We start from the raw sequence: 24639 nt of genomic DNA, 5'->3' as shown, positions 1-24639 counted from the left end.
CTGCAGTAGTTCTGCTCTCTCACGTGTCCCACACGAAGTCAGTGGACACTAAATGCATTAGAGGGTCCTGTGGCACCTCTGTTGCTCTTTACAGATTCAGACTAACACGGCTACCCCTCTGATACTAAATGCATTGATAGTCATAACAATCAAGCCCTGTACTGGTGACAGGATTACACAACACTCATTTTTTACAGAGGTTTGGCAACTCTCACTAAAGTAATTTGAAGTTGCCAAGCATGGCTAAGGGCAGAATTAGTCTGTTGCATATTTCTATCAACACTATGCAGAAATTAGTAATGCAGAATATGTCATGTGCACTATAGGTGAGGTGTCAATGAACATTTTTTCTTTTGACACTTCCTGGCTTTTGAGTATTTATAATTGAAATTTTGATGTTAAAATACAAAGCTTAAGTTAATGCCCTTCTCTGGCTTTTTAAGAAAGACTTAAGGATTTTTATTATTATTCTTTATTAACTTATGTACTTATTTCACCCTGAATCCATTTTTGTGTAGGTAAATGTTTGTTTGTGAAATTGGAATTCCACAGTAAAATAGCGGCCCAAACCCACAGTGAGGTTACTATTCAATATTGTGTGTAAATAGTATGGACCAAAATCTGCTCTGTTTATACTGGTTCAAATATGCAGTAACGCCATTCGAGTCAGTGGAACTACTGCTGACTCAACATTGTAGCTAAATACAGAATTTGTCCTTATAACTCTAAACTTGATATGTTGGCCTGCATGAGTAAAGCCAATTTTTCAGAAGCTCAGACCACTTTTTCTTTTATTAGCTTTTATAAATTATGCTGTTTTTGAGTTATGCATGCACACAGTCTTAATCTTTTTACAGCACCAGCAGGAAAAGTACATATTCCCCCTTCCTTCCACCCACACAGTGATAAACATGCGAAAACATGGAATTCACATAACCTTAACTTGAGTGTTGTCTACCAGAAGAGAATGCCCAGAAGCCTTTTGTTAGAAGTCCTCCCCCTCCCATCCATTGCAATACATGGGGCTGGATTTTCACAAGAGCTCAGCTCCAGTTTAGGCATCGAAATAAGTGGAGCTGCTGGGTGCTGAGCACTTCTGAAATTCTGTCCCTTCTCTGCCTTCTGGATCTTACAGCTAGTATCATCACTTTTGAGTGACTGATCTCCTTCTAAAGATAACATCTTGGAACCCCTCTGCAGGGTTTTGAGAGCGTGTGAGGAAGCCGAACAGGGGGAGTGGATGCTTTGTTTAGGTTACATGGCCAATTTTAAAAAATCCCAAGCCTTTGCTGTAGAAGTCATGCCTTTGACTAAACATCATTGTGGTGCCCACAATTCAAGAAGGATCTTGGTAAATTGGAGAGAGGGTTCAGAGAAGAGCCACGAGAAAGATTAAAGGATTAAAAAACCTGCTTTACAGTGGTAGACTCAAGAAGCTCCATCTATTTAGCTTAACAAAAAGAAGGGGAAGGGGTGACTTGATTGCTTCTGTAAGCATCTACATAAGGAACAAATATTTAACAATGGGCTCTTCAATCTAGCAGAGAAAGGTATATCATAATCCAATGGCGAGAAGGTGAAGCTAGACAAATTCAGACTGGAAAAAAGCATTATTGTTTAACTGCGAGAGTAATTAACAATTGGAACAATTTACCAAAGGGTTTTGGTGGGATTCTCTATCAGTCACAATTTTACAGTCCGGTTTGGATGTTTTTCTGAAAGATCTGCTCTAGGAATTCTTTGGGAGAAGTTCTGTGGCCTGTGTTATGGAGGGGTGAGACTAGATGAGTACAAGGATCCCTTCTGGCCTTGGAATCTATGAATTTATAAGAATGTCTGAATTTAGAAACCAGCCCATTGCTTCTTCAAACATCACATCCTATTGTTTTGTTTTAGGAATTTTATACGGTACCATGACAATGGAACTTGGAGGGAAAGTTACTATTGAATGTGAAAAAAGCAACCACAGGGCAGAGCTGGAGTTCAAACTAAAGGTAATAGACATAATGCCCTTGATCTGTCTCAGGCCCTCCAGTTCTTTCTTATCAGTGCCAGACATCCGGGAATCACACAAAGAATCTTATAATGGAAGTTCCTAGTGAGGGAGGAAGTATAATCTTGTGATTTAAGGCACACGACCAGCAGTCGGGAGACTTGGGTTTTACATCCAATTCTGTCACTGATTTGATGTGCGACCTAGGCCAAGTTACTTAGGGTCAGGGCCGGTTCCAGGCACCAGCTGAGCAAGCTGGTGCTTGGTGCGGCAGATTGTTGGAGGCGGCATTCTGCCCAATCCTAGGGTGGCACGGCCACTTTTTGTTTTTGTTTTTTGTTCTTGTTCCGCTCCAGCCGCCCTGAAGGGGGCGGCGGCACAGAGAACCAGAGCGCCCTGCAAGGCAGTCCTCTTCTTTCCCTCCCCGCCGACCGGAGCGGAGCCCTCGCGGCAGGCGGCAGGAGGCGACGCAGCGGAAGGGGCTGTGTGGCAGCGCCCCTGCTGTAGCCCTGGCTGCCTCCTTCTCTCTCTCTCCCGCCCGCTCCCTCTTCCTCCCTTACCCTCCCCCCCCCCCGAGCTGGTCCCCCTGCACCCGCGCTCCGGCTGCGCTGCAGATTCTTTGTTGTTGTTTTTTGCTTGGGGTGGCCAAAAAGCCAGAGCCGGCCCTGCTTAGGGTACTTCAACATTGCAGCTGGGACTGTGCTTCCCAGTGCAGGCCGGCGGGCTCAGGCAGAGCCAGAGCGTCTAACATGCTAACCATAGCAGTGCAGTAGCAGCAGCATGGGTCTTCAGGCAGTTAGCCCGAGCTGCTGCTCTGTGCTGCCACAGCTACGCGGCTGGTTTTAGCATGTGAACTCAAGCAGAGCTAGTGCATGTGTGTCTGCTCATGCTGGGAAGCACACTCCCCGCTGAAGGGTAGCCATCCCCTTAGGGCCAGATTTTTAGACCCTGGATTCTATTTTTGTGGGTGCAGTTATTTGTGCATGCAGTTTAGGTCACCTGTGAAGTCAAAGTTTGTGGCTTGCAGGCAACACTGGGGCCTCTTGTAGGCATCCTAATAGAAGTGGGCATTCAGGAAGGATTAAAGGAGAAGGCAGTAGCCGGTCACTTTTCAGGGATGCTGAAATCACTTTTAAAAAAAAAGCATCAGTTCATTTCCTATTCTGATGAGCAGTCTCTGCCTAGCTGCAAACTAAATACAAAGGGGTGGAGTTCTGCCTAGCTGCAAACTAAATACAAAGGAGTGGAGTTGTGATGGCAGTAAGTCTCGCAAGGTGGGATAGATCCCTTAGGGCAGAGCTGGTGCATTGTTACAGATTTCCAGCAGATGCTGAATCCATTACAAATTCTCCCTGCGGGATTCTGCAGGGAAGGACGATGTTTTACTGTTTTCAACTTGTCTTGGCAAACCTACACAGTTCACTGTAGCTTCCTCAAATACCTTTTCAGCAGTGGGGCTGCCATTGGGTTTCAAACCAGTGGATTTTGCATCAGGCTCATGGAAAGACTGAAGTTAAGGAAAGTCTTTCCATTGATGTCAGTGGGCTTTCCATCATGCACTCTACATATAAAATTGAACTCCAAGTACCTGATATAACTTAATGCTTATGACCCTGAAATGATTCAGTGTGTAGACCCTGTCTTTAATGGCTTAAAAATTGTCTGCCATGGCCCAAATCTGGTTTGGGGCGGTCACTGTAGCTTGCTTGTCAGATATTTATATGTACTGTACTATGGCTATTTCTTAGAGCCGTAGCCACATTTGCAATAGACTTACGAGTAATTAAAGATGTGATTTGTGCCCTTGTTAATTTGGGTGCTTGCCTGTTCTCTGGTGGATCACATATGTTCGTTCCTGCCATGTTAATTACCAAAGAATCCTTTTTTCATGGATGATGTAGTAATGAATGTTTTACAGTATAAAATAATCCTGTGCAGCTCCAACTTGCAAACAATGTTGAAAAGCAGCAGTTAGAACTGATGAAGAAATCTTACTGGATGGTGGAAATGGAGCAGCTGGTCACTCTGTTGCCTTCATTTCCTTTGTTAACCAGGTGCAATGCGAAAAGGAATTTTCTATTGTTCTAAGGAATCTCTGGAAATACCCTTTTGCATTACCCACTTACGCCTTGTCTACGCTGAGGATTTGCGCCTATTACAGCCATTGGTGGCCAGACACTGGTATAGTTGCTCTGGTTCAAAACCCTGTTATAAACAGGGAAAACCACTATTTGTAATGCTGCTATTTACACCTGCTTGATACGGGGCTTAAGCTGCACTGTTGCAAACTTAATTTTGGAGGAGTTTACTCGGTCTGCACTAGGAATTTGCACTGGTAGGTGAAGCTAGATCAGGCTCTAGACACCAATGGATGAAATTGACGCAAATTCCCAGCATAGACATTGTTGGATATCCATATACTTGAAAGTCTGTCCCTCTTCCCTCGTGTCTGCTGCAGCAACTTCAGTATCAGAGGCAGATAGGGTGGGGCACACTGGTAAAGGGTATAAATGCCGGAATACTTGTCTTTCAGCTTTGTTCTTGCATACGGTTTGTTTTTTGGCTCTCCTCCAGTTTTATCCAGACAGATTGTGATTTTTTTTTTTTTCCCCTCAACAGCCCTTCTTTGGTGGCAGCACAAGCATTAATCAAATCTCTGGGAAGATTAAATCAGGAGAAGAAGTGTTAGCAAGCCTTGATGGACACTGGGTAACGCATCTTAATCTACACTGCTAACATTTAAAAAAAAACAAAACACAACTGTGTGTGGTCGTGGGGAGGGGGGAGGATTACAGCTTGAAAACTTTGAGAGCATTTTGTTATTTTCTCTTTGTTTGAAATGGAGCCTGGTTCCAAACTAACATCTCTGCCTTACCCCACATCATTCATAGTTAACAGCGGAGGATGGAGTTCAATGGGACGTAAAACAGAGGTCCTGACTACCTCTGGTCTTTAAAGCTCTGGTAACCTAGTCAGACTTAAGTGCAGGTGACTATAGTCTGAGTACCTGGACTTCTGGGAGCCCATTGGAGTCTTTCCAATTACTTCAGTGATCTTTGGATCAACTCAGAGCAGATATTGATGGCAGCAGACAAATTGCCAGCCCTAAACCAATCAGGATACTTGTCTGGCCTCCATTACCAGTGTATTTGAATGCCTCACAATCTTTAATACATTTATCCTCACTACATCCCTCTGAGGTAGGGCAGTGCTATTATCCCCATGTCACAGATGGGGAACTGAGGGAGAGAGAGAGAGACTGACTTGGCAATGGTCATGCCATAGTCTGTAGAGGAATTGAACCCAGATCTCCAGAGGCCTAGGCTAGCACCCCAACCACTGGACCATCCCTCCCCTCAAATGCGATGTTAAGCAGTATTTGAAATTTAGTCCGAATGTATTCACTCTTCACCATGGGGCGGGGTGTGTGTGTTTTCAGTTCCAACTCTAATCACCACTGTGTGCGCCTCTGCAATTTTGAGTAGTGCTGGATTATAGATTACATTCTCCATGCTGTTTTCTGTGAATGCTGTTGATTACATTATATAACACAGTCATGCTGTCCTAGAGTCTAATACCATCCAATTGCATGCCACTCGGCTTCCTACATTTGTAATTGGGTTTCGTCAACCCTGAAACAATTTGTTCCTCCCTTGCCTTTTGCAAGGAACAATTTGCACAATGTGTTATGTAAACTTCATGGCTTCAAAAGAGCAAATCTGCAAAATGCTCTTTGGTTTTGGGTGCTGTGTGTGTGTTGGGGTGGCATGGGGGGAGGGGATGTTATTGTTCAGGAAATAAGAATGTCAGCCTATTCTCCGAGCTCTGCCTGCTTTCCTCCAGCATTATGCAAAATCTGTCTCTTGTCCATCCACCTCATACTTTAAAGGAGCCACTGCTGATTCCATGCTTTGGGAGCACAATCCCCAGGGGACAAGGAGAGGAGCTGGTTCTGGGTCAAGAAGCAAATCCCAAAGCTTCCCTAGGCTCTGGGGTATGATGTACACGTGGAAGTTGTCAGCACCTGCAACATGTTAGAAGATATGCACGTGTTTTTTTAATGGACTTGTAGATACAGATCTTATAAACCTGCCATTCAGGCTGTTAGTGCCTGCCTCCTCCATGCTCCACAGCTGGAGAGTATCTTGGGGATCTATTATCCTGACTTGGGACCAACTCCTCTGGTCTTCCCCGACCAGGGATTGGTTCCCAGACTGAGATCTTGTCTCACCTGAGAAGGGCTATGGAAGGGGTTAGGGTTCTGGAAGGAATCTGAAGGTGAGGAGGAGACTGGGGGACTTAGCTTGGGGTGAAAGAGGAACTGTAAGTGAGAGAAAGTGGCTGGAAGCTTTGCATAAGGTGGGAATTAAGCTGAGCCTAGGAGGCAGGTTATAGGTGTACCAAGGTCCATTGCGTGGGAAGGAAAGCAGCTGGGAGGCAGGTGGATAGACAGTGATGGGTGAAATAACTATCCATGATCTAAACATGGCCTGGACAATATACACACCATGTTCAGATGGCTGAATGGCATCAACCTTCTTGCTGTTCAGCAAATGCGGTAATATATAATTCATTCCAGCCTAGTGATGTCAGGTTGTTCACTATATGCTGTGTAAATTACCAGTCTCATTCATTTTGTTTGGGGTGTTGCTTTGTCTGTAGGCAGGCCTATGAAGTCACTTCGTTAGGCAGAGACACTAAGACATCACCTAATCAATCTCTAAGCGGTGGAGCTCTATTAGTAGTTAGATGCCAAATAAATTGACAGGGAATGTGGATGAAAGGCTGGTGGTGGCATTTGAAGAACAGAGTCCCCCTTTCACATGGTATATTTCCCGTTTCTATTAAAATTGCACTGTGAGGTTCTGTAGTCTCTGCTGTACAACTTCCTTGGGGTTTCAGCAGTGATGGTAGGGAGAAAGCGTTGGTAAGGAAGGAGAGGAAGTTGCCTGATGTTGAGCTTTGGCTCCTGTAATTGTGTTCAGATACTAAACTGAGGGGGGCCATGTTAGCACCTATATAAATAGTCTTGTGGGGATGAACATGTGGTCAGCTGGTGAATGTGGTTCCTTCTCTTTTGCCCTCTGATGAACTCAGCCAGCGTTTCTTATTTTCAGTAAACTCCCTGCTCTGCTTGGATAGTTTTCAGAAAACATTTAGTGAACCTGTCTGGAGATGGGGAGGGAACCGACCTTCGAACTAACTCCCGCTCCCCAGCCTGGCACCAATCTTCTGCCAATGTTCCTCAGGATTATTTGCCTGCATGTTCCTGCAGTCACTAAACCTTGCCTTTCATTTTCCCTCTCAGGATGGGGAAGTGTATATAAATGACTTGAAAAATGGGAACACTGAAATATTCTGGAACCCAACCAGTGAGGTGCGGAGGCAGAGACTGAAACGCCACATTGTGCTATTTGAAGAGCAAACAGACTTTGAATCGGAGAGGTGGGTAGGTGGCTGGAAACCAGCCTGCTGAGCTTCCTGCTGGTTTTCGTTCAGTTGAAACTAAATAAGACTCCCTGAGACTCCAGCAAGATGCTGGTAGGATTATGCCCTTGCTTAACCTGTGCATGTTTCCCTGCTGTATGTTGTCTTTTGTTCCTTGTGTATCAGCGATGATGTATTCTCAGGGCCGGCTCCAGGGTTTTGGCCGCCCCAAGCAGCCCAAAAAAAAAAAAAAAAAAAAGCCGCGATAGCAATTGCGATCACGATCTGCGGCGGCAATTCGGCAAAAGGTCCTTCGCTCTGAGCGGGAGTGAGGGACCGTCCACCAAATTGCCGCCGAATAGCTGGACCTGCCGCCCCTTTCCAGAGTGGCTGCCCCAAGCACCTGCTTGCCACGCTGGTGCCTGGAGCTGGCCCTGTGTATTCTTTCCAAGGAGTATTAATGATAGCATGACCAAGTCCTAGATTTCAGAAATGGTAGAGGCCACTCTTTTGTCAAGTAAAATAAGATAATTTTTTCAGGACTCCGGAGAACATGAAAAGAAATCTGTTATAACCACTGGAACTGAATAACAAGGGATATGATAGATTCTTCATCTGGTGTTCTTTAAATTAAGTTTGGATATCTTTTTTTTTTGTTTTGTTTTTGTTTTTAAAGAAGTGCTCAGCTTCAACCACAAATTGTTAGACTAGAGACAGAAATCGCTGGCCTCCTGCATAACACAGGCCATAGAATTTCACACAGATTGCATGATCGCAATGGCCCCTTCTGGCTTTGAAAATCTAAGAGACATTAGATGCGTAAGCCCCAAAATCATCAATTGACCTCCATCAATGGGGGCACCATTTTTTTTTCCATACAAAACCCAGCATTTAACATGCTGATCAGGAAACTGCCTACCTGAATTACACATGCAAATGTACCTCTGCATACATAAATGCAGGGGCCGCATGCAAATGAATGCCCCTACACACTTTGCAGGCATGTCAGGAAATGCCATCTGAACATCTAGGCCTCCATTGCAATGGAATATCTATGAAATGAAAGTACTGTACCAATAAAGTCCACATGTGCAGCCTATATTTAGTGCTATAAATACTAAATAAATAAAGCTGACTTCAAAAGAACATAGACTTTTTAAAAAAATCGTTGTGAAAGATAATTTGCCTGCACCCCAAAACAAAACAAAAATCTCAGAATTTGGAGCAAATAGTTTGTAGTTTTTATTTACCAGGGTATCACCAAAGCTGCCTAGCTGGCTGACTCCCTTCAGCATGCCAAAGGCTAATATGTGCAACATGTTGTATTTGGGGGGCAGGAGGAATGGCTGTTATGGTAGTGGCTGCATGAATGAATTACAGTCTAATACTGAATCAGCTATTCATCCCACAGCCCTGGATATCACCTGCCCATGTGTAAACTTTGCAGTTCGTGATGCATATGCTGTTGTGCAGCAGAGTATGAAAAGCCTCAGATTGTGTAGAATCTGCAGCTCTCTGAGGGGATGGAGAAAACTGCCCGTGTCACAAAATTCACTTTTCCTGCTGCTTCTGAGCCTGCAAATAAAGGAAGGAAGGCCCAGATTTTTAAAGCTATTTAGGTGCTGCCATGACTGTCAACTCCCAGGAGCCTAAATCTCTTCCTAAAATGAAGTTAGGCAATGCTGAGCACACCGGGGCCTAAATATCTTTAAAAATCTGGGCCTAACTCTTCACTGCATTGATGTGTAGTGCAGTTACATCAGTAATAAGCTGGTGTAACAGAGTGGAGACCATGGTCCAAAACCTAATTTTTGCAAGACATCAAAAGGCTGAGACTATTGGACACAGGCTCACACCTATTACTATTCATATTATAGTGGGGCCTAGAGGCCCCATTGTCCTCTACAACTGCATTATACAAATGCAGAGTATGAGAGAGTCTCTGCACCAAAGGTGCACAGAAATGAAATGATTTGCCCAAGGTTGCACAGCAAGTTAGTGGCCAAACCAGGAGCAGAACCCTAGTCTTTTAGCTCCCAGGTCAGTACCGTACCCACTCCACTCTGTTACTGTTATCTGCAGTGACTGCAATAGGCTCCCTAACAAGAAAAACAAGGTAGAGGTACAGCTGCTCACCTCTCCACTGATGTGATTCCCTGCTCTTTGTGCTTTAAACTTGCTTCTTGTTGCTATCTCTTTGTCTGGTTCAGATCTAACTCTGGAAGCTCTTTCTGAGATCAGAAGAATGGGCAGTTTTCCCTGTAAAAGGTTCTAAAAAGCTGGAGGCCATTTCCTTTTCTCACAGACTTATTGGAACAAGGGTAATGGTGGCGTTGTTCTAAAAATAATGCTATCTTCCCATCTCAGCTGCTGGGAGTCCTAGGACACAGGGAGGCTTTGATCTGTAACTCAGCAAGAGCAATACACCTTGTGCTTCTAGTTACTCTAAGGAATACTTGTATGTTCATTGGAAAACTTGCTATGCAAATCTTCTGTACAAATGAGCAGACCACCTCAGCACCTCTTCTTGGCCAGTGTCAAACAGAAATCTAGAATACCGAGGGTGAAACCCAGGGCTGAGTTGCCAATGACAGGCAGAATGGTCCCATGGATGAAACACTAGGCTGGGACATTGGAGTCCTGGATTCATTTCCTGGCTCTGCTACTGACCTGCTGGGTGACTTTGGGCAGGTCACTTCCCCTCTCTGTGCCTCCAGCCCTTTGTCTAGTCTATGTAGATTACAAGCTCTGTGGGGCAGGTAGTGTCTCTTCCTAAATGTTGTGTACAGCACCTTGCTCACTGAGGACCCAGACAAAGGCCCTGATCCACCAAAACCTTGAGGAGTGTTTGTTGTTCTCAATTTAGCTAATCTGGTGCAAACCCATCAATCCCCTAGGTAGACCCTTGTAATTGAGCTGCTTCTAGCAGACAGACAACTGGCAGTTTTCAGCTGTGTGCTACTCTGTCTCCGCTGAATCCTGGGTGCTCTAACCATAGGATTTAGATTCCAAGAGTTCTGCCTTATCTTCCCCCTCCTCTCCACAAAATACTAAGTATGCTCACATCTTTCTCATGATTGTCTGAAAGCCCTACTTGCTCTCAGTACAGCATATGAACTGCACATCAAGCAGCAAATAGAAAACCTAACACTCTGCACATCTGTCTAGTCTAGGTGTTTGCAATGTGCCATCACCTGTGTACCTGAGGGCAGTTCCAGAACACAGATGCTGTGTCATTTGAGGATCTTGGGGAGCTTTACAAACATAAATTAAAGAACACCTTCAGTTTAAAATAGACTCATCTCAGAAAATGAGGCCATGTCTATACTAGAAAGTTGGGTGACGGAACTTTTTGCTAGCTTCCAGCTGCCACCATTGCTAAAATGGTGGAGCGCCTGCATGGTTGGCAGCTTTTGCTGGTGTTGCATGTCCTCGTAGCAAGAGCCTGTGAAGACAAAAACCACACTGAACAATGGGTAGCTTCACATATTGCACCTGCCCTGGAAGCCTCTGGGCCAATTATTGTGCTTGTAGAATCACTTTCCTGCATGTGTGTGTAGTTTTAAAACAAACCAAAAAAAACTTTCCCTCCCCTCTTGCTATGTGAAAGACCCACATAGAGAGGAAACAGTAAAAGTCTAATCACTAGATTATTCCCTGCCATTTTTGGATGGCTAAAATGGCTAAGCTATTATCTGTCTGACCAGAGTGTTTCAAGTCTTATTCATCCCTTTACTAACGTTTGTTTCAAGCTTAGAGTGCAACAGAATTACACCTCTACCCCGATATAACGCTGTCCTCGGGAGCCAAAAAATCTTACCGCGTTATAGGTGAAACCGCGCTATATCGAACTTGCTTTGATCCGCCGGAGTGCGCAGCCCCGCCCCCCCCGGAGCACCGCTTTACTGCGTTATATCCGAATTTGTGTTATATCAGGTTGCGTTATATCGGGGTAGAGGTGCATTTATTAGATTCCAGTGGAAAGGGAGGCACAATTTGACTTGTGTTTCCAAGGTGAAGGGAATAATGGTGGGGGGGAGAGATGTCAATAAAACATCAAGGGCCAAATCTTATAAGTTAGAAGCTCTCTGCACAGGAAAATATATGCATGCAATTGGACACCTACATTTGTGCCTTCAGTTTATGGTGTTTGCAAGTGCAAATCAGCGAATTACATATTTAATTGGTTATTTAGACCATCTAAATAGACATTTTCATCTGTGAATATCCAATTTGCATATACAGATGCAGTCCTTTTCATGTGCATTTTTCCCCACATTTAGAATTTAGGCCTAGTTGCAAGGCTACTCTGACTCAAATCTCCGTCTCCTAGACTTAAATAGTTAAAAGGGCCAGTTCAACAAAAGGTTTTCCTTTTTACTATGGTCACCTTTTAAACTTACCACTGGTCCCAGTCAACTACGCATTACTGCCTTACTATCTTTAGTGTTCAGATGATCTTATCTGAGGAGAAGATGGCCAGTTCTTAAGGTGGTCATATATGCTGTATTCATTTTCATCCTCCTGCTAAAAGTCCATTTTAAGCCAGAGCTCAGGCTGACTAAGCCTATTATAATTCTCCTAGTGCCTCTCAGTGGACTAGACAAACATTTTTTAAGGCTCCAGCTATCTGAGCGTGGTGCTGGTTTTGAGGCAGTTGTATTTGATTCCCTGTTTGTTTCTAGACTTTGGCAGCATGTAACAAGTGCAATAAACAAAGGAGATCAACACAAGGCAACTCAGGAAAAATTTGTATTGGAAGAAGAGCAGAGGAACGCTTCACGGGAGCGGAAGGAGAATGGCACGGAGTGGAAGCCGCTGCTCTTCCGACATGATGCTGCTACCAATGAATGGCACTACAAATACGAAGAGTGAGTGACTCAAAGCATGTATAATAAGTGTGGCTATAATGGGTTAAGTGCAGACATTGGTTCTTGGGGTCCAGTCAGAAATACAAGGTGCTACGTGCATACAGCATAAACTGGCCTGCTGCACTTCCATCTGATGCTTGGGAACACTGGTCCTGCTCTTGACCAGATTGCATCTTGACCAGGCAACCTTCCTCCTGAATTCTCCCCAGTGAGTACTTGAATGTGCAGTCCTTTAAAATGAAAGTAGACAGATCAGTGGAATATCTCCTGTGTATTGGTACAAATCGAGGCCAGATCTGTAGTGTCGAAAAGGTGTGTTACCCGCTGCAGGAGGTTCAGCAGCCTGTGTGATCTGAGTTGTCAGTCTCAGCTCAATTTCCTGAAGACACATCCATATTGCAAAACCTCCACCGCAGCTGGTTCTCATGAGCACCCTTGTTAGCAGCCGTGGCAAAGAAAAGAAACCAAGGACTCAGAGAACCGGAAGACTTCCCTGCCTTCCTGCTGTAGGTTTGTTACCTCTCTTTCTGGCTCAGGGTTGAGGCACACAGATGGGCCAGGATGGAAGCAACTTATGTTCATAAATGCCTAATTGCGCCCACCCTGGTTCGGTGGGCACACCAGTTAAGCCCAGGGCTAAATATTTGCTACTGTGTGTTTGGAATTCATGCATTGCTTTTAATAAACCTGCTGCAGTTCTGTTTTTTAATACTTTCTTTTTGCTTCCAAAGTTTAAGGCCCTGGGACCCTTTAAATGACATTGCCCAGTTTGAGAAAGATGGGATACTTCAAACCATGGAGAGGCACCTATCCACGAGGATGTCGTCCCACAAAACCATGTGTATAAACAACCAAGTTATACGACACAAGGTAACCAGCACTCAGCCAGAAAGCCCCTCTCTGGGAAGTGTTTTTCTTTGCATCTTTCTTCATATACTTGTATTTCTTTGATCAAGTGCTCAGCTCTGATTTGCCATGGTTTTTAGACACCACAAAATCCAAGGGCTGCATCTGACATTAGAGGCTTCTTTCTCTAGCTGTACTTTGCCTCTGATATTTCCCTGGTGCCTACTCCAGGTGCTAATCTGCTAATATTTTTTGGTAAGAGACTGACTGGGTGAGTTCCTGTTTGAAGGATCATTGTAATTGTGCTGGGATTTGTTGTAATCCTAATTACATGCTAGGACACCCAGAGCCAGAGCCGGCTTTAAGCCGATTCACCCGATTCCCCGGAATCGGGCCACACGCCTAAGGGGGCCCCACTCCGGGGGTCTTCGGCAGCATTTTGGCAGTGGGGGGTCCTTCGGCGCCGCGGAAAACCCAGAGCGGACCCCGTACTGCCGAAGTGCTGCCGAAGCCCCGGACCGCCGCCGAGTATTCCAATTGGGCGCCACAGGTCATAAAACCGGCCCTGCCTAGAGCCTGGTATAGGCAACACTTCTTATTTAAATCTAAAATAAAATCAGAATCATTGATTAATTGCCACTGTGTGATTTGTATTAGATAATATCTATTATTATTAGATAATAAACTGAACTTTACTGTTCAATATTTACAAAGCACTTCTTTAGGCTGGATGTGATCTAGGGGTCTGAGCAGAGGACTGAGGCTCCGGAACTCAAATTCTAATCCTGACTCTATCACTTACTTACTTCTGGACAAGCCTGGCAATCTCTGTCTATCCACTTTCCCCATTTATAAACCATAAATAACTAACGAGAATAAAGCAGGGAGGTAGATATTGTTCCCTTTTACAAAGTGCTTCGGAAATGTGAAGAGCTATATAGAAGTGCTAAATACTAGTTAGATATAGCCTATACCAAAATCCTGAACCTGGATCTGGATCCATAGTTCACGCCTTTTTATAATGGCCTGAATCTGAACACCTCTGAAATTTGGGGGAGTTTTTAGATTTGGATTGGGATTTCAAACTCCATGTTCACTGGTGTCTGGCTATATAGCTTTGGTACTCCCATTCTAGAGAGATGGGGTAGAATTTTCGAAAGCACGTGGGAAATGAGAACACAAGTACCTGTGACTCCTAATGGACTTGTGCTCCTAAAATCTCTTTGGTGCCTTTGAAAATCTCCCTCATGAGATTTGGATCCAGATCTAGGCTATTGGTGTGGGCCCATCCCTGTTATGCACTAGTAGCATAATTAGAGCCAGCAAGAGAACCACAAAATCCAGCAGGCCAAATTCATCCCTGGTAAAAGCCTGTTGAAGTTACACCAAGGGATGAATTCGGCCTCCTGGATTTTGTGGTTACTGAAAAATCTTAGCTTTTGGGAATCTCTTTTTTTGGGGGGTTGGGGGGGGGGGAGGGAGAGGTGCGTGTGTCTCTCTCTGGCTCTCTCTCAAAGTCAGATATTTAGGAACTGATCCTGAGAGATTCTGAGCAGGTGTTCAGTCCCCCTCATGATCAAACCCTTAGATTCCAGAGAATTTTCCCTACCAGACTGGATAATACTTAGTCAAATTGTTGTCAAATTTTTGACAGTGTTCCTTTTAATAACTCCCATTGATTTAGAGATCTGCGAAAGACTGCAGGCGTCGTAAAACCAGTGACCAACCATCCAACCACAGCCAAAACACTGAGAGCAGCTGTTCAACACCAGAGTCTGTGCAGGAGCTGTCGGACGATGATGGCAAGTATTTGGCAAACGCTGTGCCAGATTTTAATACCTTTGCTCAAATTTAGCACCTTATTGCTTTTGAGGAGCTAAGGTACTTCCCACTCTGATTACAGGTGTCAGAATCTGGCCCATTGACTTCCTTTGACATTGTTTTACTGATAGTGTATTAGAAATACCTCTCACTCACCTTTTCTGTCTTCTGTTCTGTCCTGTCCTACAGTACTAGTAGTAACACACATGTCAGTGACAGGCTGTAGTGCTTCTGAGGGCTTCCCAAGGGCTGACTTAGCAATATCAGTCATTTCTGTGGCATGAAACATTGAAAAATGTGCACTGTGACCACTCAATACCACTTTAGGAAGAGAGCAGGCCTACTTTTCCACTATTCTTTTCTCTCTCCACCCCCTGTTAGGTTTCTTGAAGGGGCTAGCAAGGCGCCCTTGAAGATGAGAGCGGGGAGGGAGGGGTTGCAAACCACTATATAGTTGCACTCACCCTACAAAGGAGGAAGCTGGGGATATTTGTGGGGGAGGGTTCTGTGTGCTGAGAGGATACCAGTCTCACTTCATATCAGCCTCTCTCCGGGGCTTGATTTTCATGATGAAAATTCCACTCCGCATTAAGTTCCATGTTAGCAGTGCCCTTTATTTGAAGTACTTCACTGCATACAGCTGCTCACTTGCTGGGGGATTTTGTGGCATGTGTCAGAGGTCTCCCTATCACCAGAGATGTGTGGTAAATCTGGTTGTCCCTTCAATGTTTTGCCACAGGTTTTGAAAGTCCATGTACTCGGTGTGGAAAGGAAATGAATCACCTGAAGGAAATCCACATGACTGTCTTATCCCTACAGAAAGCCCAGCAGGACATACACAGGTAAGATTTGCATTCATTAGCAGCATGATCTCAATAGGACCAACATAACCTCTGGTGTTTAACTCCTCTGAGTCGGCCTTTGGAGACTGGTTAATTCAGAGGGGTGCAGTTTCAAGGTATAACAATAAGTATCGTATTAAAATAGAAAAAAAAGGTTTAGCAAGCCTTCACATAAAATACTGAGAGGTTCTTCTCTTAGCCCCATCTGGGAGCATTATAGATCTTCCAGCTCGTAAAGCTACAGCATAGATGCAGACATCCGGGGAGTTCAACAGGGTACTGGCTAGAAGTCTGATTGCTAGCTGGCCATAGAAGGCCCTAATAGTCAAGGAATCCAACATGCCTACATTTGACTTGCAGCCCCAGGGATGGAGCTGCACAGAGATCTCGCTGCTCTGCTTCACTGTTTCTCCTCTGACAGCCTCAGTCATTGCAGGAGAAACAGAGGCCCGAGGGCCTATACTTGGATTTTGGCAGATTCAGTTCATGCTTTTTAATAAGGTCTCTGTTTTATATCATGTCTGAGAGATTGGTGATCACACCTGCTTACTGCACTGGCAAACTGGAGCTGCACCTTCTGAAATGGTCATGTTTGCAGCAGGGGTCCATTATGGCTTTTATACTCTGACTCGCCTTGGGGTCAGGGTGCTGCCGCTCCATCCCTGCAGGCAGGGCCGGTGCAAGGAAGTTTCGCGCCCTAGGTGAAACTTCTACCTTGCGCCTCCCCTACCCCCCCAGCCCTGCAGCAGCTCCCTGCCCCCCCTCCACCCTGACGCATCCCCCCCCCCCCCCCCGCGGCGGTGCCCCCTCCCGCAGCAGCTCCCCCGGCCTGGGGAGCCGTGCGGCAGCTCCTCACCCCAGCTCACCTCTGCTCCGCCTCCTCCCTGAGCACACCGCCCCCGCTCTAATTCTCCTCCCCTCCAAGGCTTGCGGCGCCAAACAGTTGATTGGCGCCGCAAGCCTGGGAGGCGGGAGAAGTGGAGCGGCTGCTGCGCTGGGAGAGGGAGTCTGAGACGCATTTGTCAGCGCGCCGCTGGCAGCCCAACCCAGGAACGCTGTAAAAAAAAAATTTGGGGGCACTGCTTTTTGGCTCCCCCAAATCTTGGCGCCCCAGGCAGCCACCTAGTTTGCCTAAATGGTAGCACCAGCCCTGCCTGCAGGAGTATAAGGAAATGGAGCTCCCAGGGATGCAGAGGGAACATGGCTGCTGCTACATACCATATGGGGGCTGCATTCATTCTCCTGTGCACCATGGGTTGATCCTGGGTCCAATACAATCCTTTGTAAAGTTCCCATTGACTTCACTGGGGCAGGAACAGGTGCCAGATCAGCAGAGTCTCTGTGTGCAGAAGTGGGTGGAGTCATAGGTGCTGATTCCATGGGTGCTCCGGGGCTGGAGCATCCATGGAAAAAACCAGTGGCTGCTCAACACCCACCAGTAGCCCCATGGATCAGCGTCTCCTCTCTCTCCCCTCCCCCTCCCCGTGCATCCTGCCTGCTGCAATCAGCTGTTTAGCGGCATTCAGGAAGTGCTGGGGGGTGAGGGATAGGAGCCGGGGCAGGAAGAGGTTGGGGAAGGGGGCGGAATGGGGCAGGGGCAGGAAGGGGTTGGGGTGGGAGCTTGAGGGAAGGGACGGAGGGGGGCTGGGGCAGAGAGGCGGTTGAGGGCCCCCCCTCCCCCCCAGAACTGGGGAATTTGGCGCCTCTGGGTGGGGCCATAGGCTTACTGCCTCATTCCCACGATTGGGGTGGCTGGTGCCCATTGACATGCTGGTAGGGAGCCAGTTCCTGCATTCAGGGGAGGCCAGGGAATGGGATTGTGTCTGGCTGTGGGTGGAGGGGATGCAAGAATGAGGAGATGTCTTGTGCCCTCCTGCCTTTCCCAGCCTCATGCCATCTGGCTTTGAAGGCTGATTCTGTCCATTAGAATTGTTCCAAAAAGTACTGCTCAGAGGGAGAAGTGTGAGGGTTAGTGACAATTCAGATACTCTTCGGGAAGCTAATTCTATTTTAGGCTGTTTGATAAGACTAGTAAAGATTTTTCCAATGGCAATACTCCTCCTGATGACTTTGGAAAGCTAATAAGTTTGTGTAGGCTTGAATAAAATGCAGCAGATTGCTATTTCAGTAGACAAGGCCAAGAAACCTGTTCTCTCGAATTACTAAATCCTGGCAAGTACACAGAATTTAGTGTCTTACAATGAGTTGGCAATTCCTGAATTTTGCACTGCACTCTGTTCTTTGCTGCCTTTCTCACTCTTAGTGCTAGGTTTTCAAGTAACGTGGCCCCAATTGAGGGTGCTGAACCTCAGAAGTGCTCGGCACCCAGCAGTCTCCATTGTGAGCGGGCCAGATTTCCTGAACAGCCCCGCACTCACCATGCTGAGATCGCTTGAAAACCCAGCCATTTATTTTGGTGCCTGAGCTAGACCTGGGCTGTTCCATAAATAGGGCCAGATTTTCCAGGTGTTGAGCCCTTCTGAAAATTCTTTTCCTACTGTTTCTGTTGCGTGGGAATCAACCCTTTTATAATAATTGTTCATATTACAAGTAGCACCATGAGACCCTAGCTGACATCGGGGCTCCATTGTGCTGGGTTCTTGCATGCACATAGTGAGACAATCCCTGTCCCAAAGGGCTGATGGTCTATATAGAAAAGATAGACAAAGGATAGGAGAAAGGAATATTCATATTATTCCTTTGTTAAAAGAGAAAAGCATGTGGGCCTGATCTTGTACTCATTAAACAGGCTTGTAAATTTAAGCCATGGGGAGTCTTGCCTGTGTAGGATCTCCAGGACTGGGAACAGTAGCTGAGTGTTCATGGGTGTCCAGGACGGGGCGGGGAAGAATATCTGTAAAATTCTTTCCTACATGCAAATGGATTTATTACTACTTGTTGTTTCAGAAACCTCACTGCTCTGAACAAAAAATCTTTCTACAGGAAGGCCTCTTCCGAAAACTTCCTCCTGGACTCTCGCTGTTGGTTTCTCATTTGTGTCTTTCTTACATGTCAATTGTTCATTAATTATGTCTTCAAATAAAAGCACTACGTTTGGCAGCAATAAAAGTTACTGGCTGCAGGAGGGGGACACTCACGCAAGGAGCCCATCGAGGCACCAAGCACTTTAAAACCAACGCAGCAGAGCTGGAAGAAAGAGCCAGGCTAAAAGGGGACCCAGGGAACCAGCAGTTTAGTTCCTTCAGATTGTCATTTGCCTTTTTACTTGTACATCTTCAAGGACCTCTTTACCTGTACGGGCCTTAATGCTAAAGCCAAATGTAGCTTTAATTGTGCAATTTGTTTTCTATGTCTTGTCATTTTCTGATGCAATCAATAATTACCAAGCAGTATTGGTGCCCCAATAATGGCAAACATCTACATGGTTTTAGAATGGTTCCATTGGCTTGTTTTATAGCTCTAAGGGTTGGGGGAGGTGGGAAGGGTTCTTATTGTCAATTTTCAAGATGTCTTTCGGGTACATTCAGTTATGGGACGGGAACAACAGATGAGGGTCCAAAAATCCAACCACTTGGTTATCGGTCACAGTTTCTCCTAGGATCTTGCTGTTCACACACACACACACACACACACACACACACACACACACACACACACACACACACACACACACACACACACACACACACACACACACACACACACACACACACACACACAGTTGGACCTGAAAATATGCATCACACTCCACTGCACAGAGACTGTAAATATGCACGATTGCCGCCTTTAGGAAAAGGGACTCATTCAGTAAAGTTCCTCATTCTGTTACAGAGCAGATAATGTCCTGAACTAGACCCACTGAGTCAAATGTCAGACATGCTTGTTTATAAATCCTGATCACTTTTTTTTTTGGACTATATGGCTGTTTTTACATTATAACCATACAAGAATTGTACATAAGTCCTCTAAAATTTCCATTGCCCCCTTGGAGAGGGAGCAAGTATGTGTGTTTGATCGTAGGCACATCTATTATTAAAGGTCAGGAAGGGTAAGGGTTTTGCCACTGCGTTGTTAACTCTGTTAATAGTCTTCCTATTTTACACCATTTTTTAAAAGATTTGCAATATTCTCTGTAGATTGCAGTCAGTACTAAGCCTTTCTTTTCTGGCCTGAAGTAGTTCCAATTGGTAAGTACTGCTATATATACAGCCTTAAAATACTTAGTGGTGGTGCCAGACTGGCAAACTTTAAATGTAAATGTTTCCAAATTTTTAATTACATTCCTTGTCATGTTCTCCAGTTAGGGGAAACCTGTTTGTGCTTGATATGTTGAAATAAAATTACACAGAACTTTCAATAACAATGTCTTTGGATTATTTGTGTTTGGGATTTTTTCATTTTGTAGCAGTTATGCAATGCGTGAGTTATGTTGTGCTTTCCGAATAGATAGTATACAGTAATAGATGTACAGTTGGCTACCATATGAACACAGAAGAGAGAAGCATTCCATGCTAAGTTCTGAGTGACACAATGCGTTGTCTTCCTCCCTGAAAGAGGAGCAACAGCTCATAGATGGTGTTCATGGAAATGTTTGGCAGATGTTCTCTATCTTGCATGGAATGGGAATAGCAAAATTCTATGATCTGACATTTGTCTGATTCTCAAATTAGGCCATGCTTTTCAAATGTAACAGCTGATTTTTGGATGTCTATCTTGCTGAAACACCTTTAAAGATCCATCGTAGTTGTCACCTTCTTGAAAAATGCCTTCACAGGGAGAAAATACCTGGTACTATACTAAAGGGCTCTTTCATCTAGCAGAGAAAGGCATACCAAGAACCAATGGCTGGAAGCTGAAGTCAAACTCAAATTAGAAATTATACACAAATTCTAAGTGATTTAACATTTATGAATAAATTACTAAGGGAAGTGGTGGACTCTCAATCTCTTCATCTCTTTAAATCAAGACTCTAGAGCCTTTCTGGAGGGTGCTTTAGCCAAACACAAGTTATTGGGTTCAATATAGGGGGTAACTGAAATTCTATGCCCTGTGACATACAAGAGGTCAGATTAGTTGATGAGAATGATCCCTTCTTGCCTTAAAATCCATGAGGGGGGGCCAGCTTTCAGAGGGCAGGAACTCAGCACTTTATAAAAATCAAGCATCCCTAAAGGCCTGGCTACACTTGCAGCTGTACAGCGCTGTGAGGTAAACCTGTCTTCGTACAGCTGAGTAGGGAAAGCGCTGCAGTCGGTTCACACTGACAGCTGACAGCACGGTGGCATGGCCACACTTGCAACATTTGCAGCTGTGTTGGGTAGGGTTACCATACGTCCTCTTTTTCCCGGACATGTCCGGCTTTTCGGCAGTCAAACCCCCGTCCGGGGGGAATTGCCAAAAAGCCGAACATGTCCGGGAAAATGGCGGCTCTGCTCCTCCCCGACTCTTCGGCTCTGTTTAAGAGCCGGGCTGCCCGAGCGCTACCGGCTTCGGGCAGCCCCCGTGCCTCCGGACCCTGCGCCGCCGGAGTCCGGGAGGGGAAGTGCCCAGCTGGGGGCGCAGGGTCCGGAGGCATAGGGGCTGCCCAAAGCCCCAGTGCTACCGGCTTCAGGGTTTGCCGGGCAGCCTCCAGACCCTGCACCCACGGCTGGGCGCTTCCCCTCCCGGGCTCCAGCTGCGCTGGGGAAGCGCCGGCTGGGGGCGCAGGGTCTGGGGGCTGCCCGGCAAACCCTGAAGCCGGTAGCACTGGGGCAGCCCTTTCCCCCTGGCTGGGAGTGGAAGGGAGGAGGGGGCGGAGTTAGGGTGGGGAAGGGGCGGAGTTGGGGCAGGGCTAGGGGTGGGGAAATGGGCGGGGCGGGGCCAGGGGCCGTGGAGGGTCCTCTTTTTTTATTTATGAGATATGGTAACCCTAGTGTTGGGAGCAGTGCATTATGGGCAGCTATCCCAGCATTCATGTGGCTGCAATGTGCTTTTCAAAACAGGGGTGGGGTGGGGTGGGGTGGAGTGTGACAGGGAGTGTGGGGGGAGAGAGAGTGCTTTTTGAAGCGTGTCAGCACTCTATTTTGCAAGTTCCGAACTCCCGGCCCCCTGCTCATTCATTTACTCACTCAAAGCAAGCTGCAAATTGTTTGCTTTTCTCTGTGGTACGAGCTTTGAAACCGGCACTTCCGCATTCCTGCAGCTGGTCACAACAATGGAGAGGACTGGCCACTTGACAAGGTGATCACTACAGTGCTGCAGGTTGATTCCTGGTACACACTCACAGGGGAGAGTCGTAGCCACTCCACTGTATCTCTTATGCTACTCAGGGAGGTGGAGTACCTGCAGCGGTGTACCCAGGGAGATACAGTGCTGTATGTGCCTTGCCAGTGTAGCTGGTCAGTGAATTACAGCGCTGTGGGCGGCTTTACAGCACTGTAACTCGCAAGTGTAGCCAAGGCCCAAGGCCTTGTTTACACGGCAATTTTCTCACTATGGGGTGTGAAAAAAACATCCCTGAGCACTGCAAGTTTCAGCACTGTAACTTGCCAGTGTAGACAGGGCACCAGCGCTGGTAGCTACTCCCCTCATGGAGGTAGGTTTTTTTTACAGCTCTGCCGTGACTACACAGCCACGTTAAAGCGCTGCTGTGGCAGTGCTTTAATGTTGCTAGAGAAGACATACCCTAAATGTTTCAGTCTGGACTGAATGATTCCCAAGGTCACTAGTCACTCTTGAAAATCTTGGCGTTAGCTGCTTAACAGACAGGTGTAGTTCCAGCATCCACTTTCTAAACAATGTTCATTCCAAACAACCTGCCTCCAAGCTCTTCGTTTTTAGCAGCAGCCACTTATCTGGCCTCTCCTGTCTGTCAATGCTGTCTGTGGCCTTTTCTTATGTTTTCATATTTTTGTGTTTATCTCCTTTCCAGACCTTGCCTTAGACAAGTGAGGAATGTGCTGATAGAAACCTGTTCTCTTTTGCAGGAGTGTTATGTCTTCAGGATATGATTATGACATAAGTTTTGGAAAAGAATGTCAAGAACAGTCTGAACCAAAGAGCAGGGGTGCTGATTGGGACAGGGCCGCCCAGAGGGAGGGGCAAGTGGGGCAATTTGCCCCGGGCCCCGCAGGGGCCCCCACGAAAATATAGTATTCTATAGCATTGCAACTTTTTTGTATGGAAGGGGCCCCCGAAATTGCTTTGACCCAGCCCCCTGAATCCTCTGGGCGGCCCTGGATTGGGAAGCCATTAGCAGGTGCTAAGTAAGCAAATGCTTGAAGTTGTTAGAACTCTTCCACTTTAAGAAACAAAATGCACCCTCAAGGAATTCCATTAGAACCTATTATTTATTTTTATTAGTCCTATTAGTAGTAATATAAAGGTTCTTGCAAAGAGATTTGCAGTGCAACCAATGAAATGTTACCTATATACACCAATTTCACATCAGCAGTGGGGCATGGGGGAAGTCTCCCAAATCTATCACTGTTTCCCAAATTGGATCAAAATTATTCCAGTTTAAAACAAACAAGCCATACATCCTGCTAAAACAGAAGCTGGATTAAAATCAACAAGCAATTGCTGTAGATGGAAATCAGAAAGGGAACATTCATGTGGGCATGGGAGATGAGCCATTTTTAGTGAATAGCATAGATGGAAAATACTTGTCATAGTCATCCATGAGGATCCAATGCAGGTCCTTAGTAGGTAAAAGTACAAGCCCCTTCTATACAAACTAGAGAAGAAACACCTTTATCTTTAAATCTCAGGATGTTACTGTTTCTGGGGCTAACCACTGTAGGCAGACATGATCAGAGTAAAACCATTACATTATATTACACTACTTATTCCACCTTTCAGAGAGGATAATCCCTCGAATTAAATGGCAAAATGGACACAGTTGAAACCATGCCTTGCCTACCACCTTTCCTGCGATTCACAATTGCCTGATATGCCCATAGGAATTGCTTAAACTGAAAAGTAATATTAGGGAATTTTAGTGTACTTTTATCTTCTCATGCAGTTTAGAACTGGGAAGCAGCTCATCCATAATAAGTTTTGCAGGTCAAATCCTACCATCAATAACAGCTGTGACGTCCCCTTGTTTTCAAGTGCAATGTACAAGTGCAACTGCTTGGAATTTAATAAACAATTCTGATGATAATGTGCAAAAAGGACTAAAAGAATACAGCTCACTGTTCTCTAGTGGGGTTGGCTCTGCATCACAGTTTGCAAAATTTGTGGCCTTAGGGCTTGAGCCATTTCTCATTAAATTTAATGGGAGTTGCATTAGGCCTTTAATTTGTAAAGAGGAGATTAAAAGTGTATAAGGAAGAGAAGAAAGGTGGTCCAATGGTTAGGGCACTGATTTAGGAAACTGGAGTTCAAGTCTCCGCTCTGCCACAAATGTTGAATGATTTTAGGTAAGTCACTCAGCCTCTTTCCTCCCTTCCAGCTGTAAGAATGGTGAATTGTAAGGTACTCAAATACTCCAGCAATGGGAGCCATATAAGTACCTTAGACTAGTGGTCATATTGAGTCCTATACTCTAATGACCCTGTTTATGGGTGGGCATAGGCCTCTCCCGCAGACATCACAGTTGCATGCACCATATGTAAGGGGTCCCCTTACTAACAGTCAGTGGGGGTGTTTTGGTGGGCCAACTCCCTGTGCCAAAAGAAAGGGGAAGGGTCGATGGGAAATCAGGACCCAGAGACTGACAGTTCGCAGGAACAATGGGGAGAGGCCAATGCTCCAAGTCAGCCTGATTGACAGGGCAGGCAGGCTAATCAGGGAGTGAGGAGGCCGGGGGGTCCTGTTCTCCATGTGAGCTGGAATTGCCTGAGTCAGAGAGAGTGGGGCCAAGCTGAGCTAGGGAGCAGAGCTATGTCAGATCCGG

At 45.8% G+C, this 24639-nt stretch overlaps 1 protein-coding gene across 9 annotated transcripts in view; it reads left to right on the top strand.

The window, feature by feature from the left end:
* Nucleotides 1–19475, top strand: part of OSBPL5 (oxysterol binding protein like 5) — a 231479-nt gene extending 212004 nt beyond the window's left edge. For 8 of the 9 annotated variants that reach the window (XM_042858786.2, XM_065594719.1, XM_065594721.1 and 5 more), the window contains 8 exons: nucleotides 1897–1994; nucleotides 4613–4702; nucleotides 7302–7438; nucleotides 12106–12291; nucleotides 13023–13161; nucleotides 14822–14939; nucleotides 15698–15800; nucleotides 18708–19475. In XM_042858786.2, coding sequence (XP_042714720.1) covers nucleotides 1897–1994; nucleotides 4613–4702; nucleotides 7302–7438; nucleotides 12106–12291; nucleotides 13023–13161; nucleotides 14822–14939; nucleotides 15698–15800; nucleotides 18708–18843 — 1007 coding nt within the window. In that variant the 3' untranslated portion in view covers nucleotides 18844–19475. The remainder of the gene's footprint in view (nucleotides 1–1896; nucleotides 1995–4612; nucleotides 4703–7301; nucleotides 7439–12105; nucleotides 12292–13022; nucleotides 13162–14821; nucleotides 14940–15697; nucleotides 15801–18707) is intronic. The other variant, XM_065594715.1, reaches the window with a different exon arrangement.
* The last annotated feature ends 5164 nt before the right edge of the window (nucleotides 19476–24639 follow it).

Source organism: Chrysemys picta, chromosome 4 (assembly GCF_011386835.1).
Source record: "Chrysemys picta bellii isolate R12L10 chromosome 4, ASM1138683v2, whole genome shotgun sequence".
Taxonomy (NCBI): Eukaryota; Metazoa; Chordata; order Testudines; family Emydidae; genus Chrysemys; species Chrysemys picta.
The sequence above is the reverse complement of the archived record's forward strand: the minus strand, read 5'-3'. Positions and strand labels throughout refer to the sequence as shown.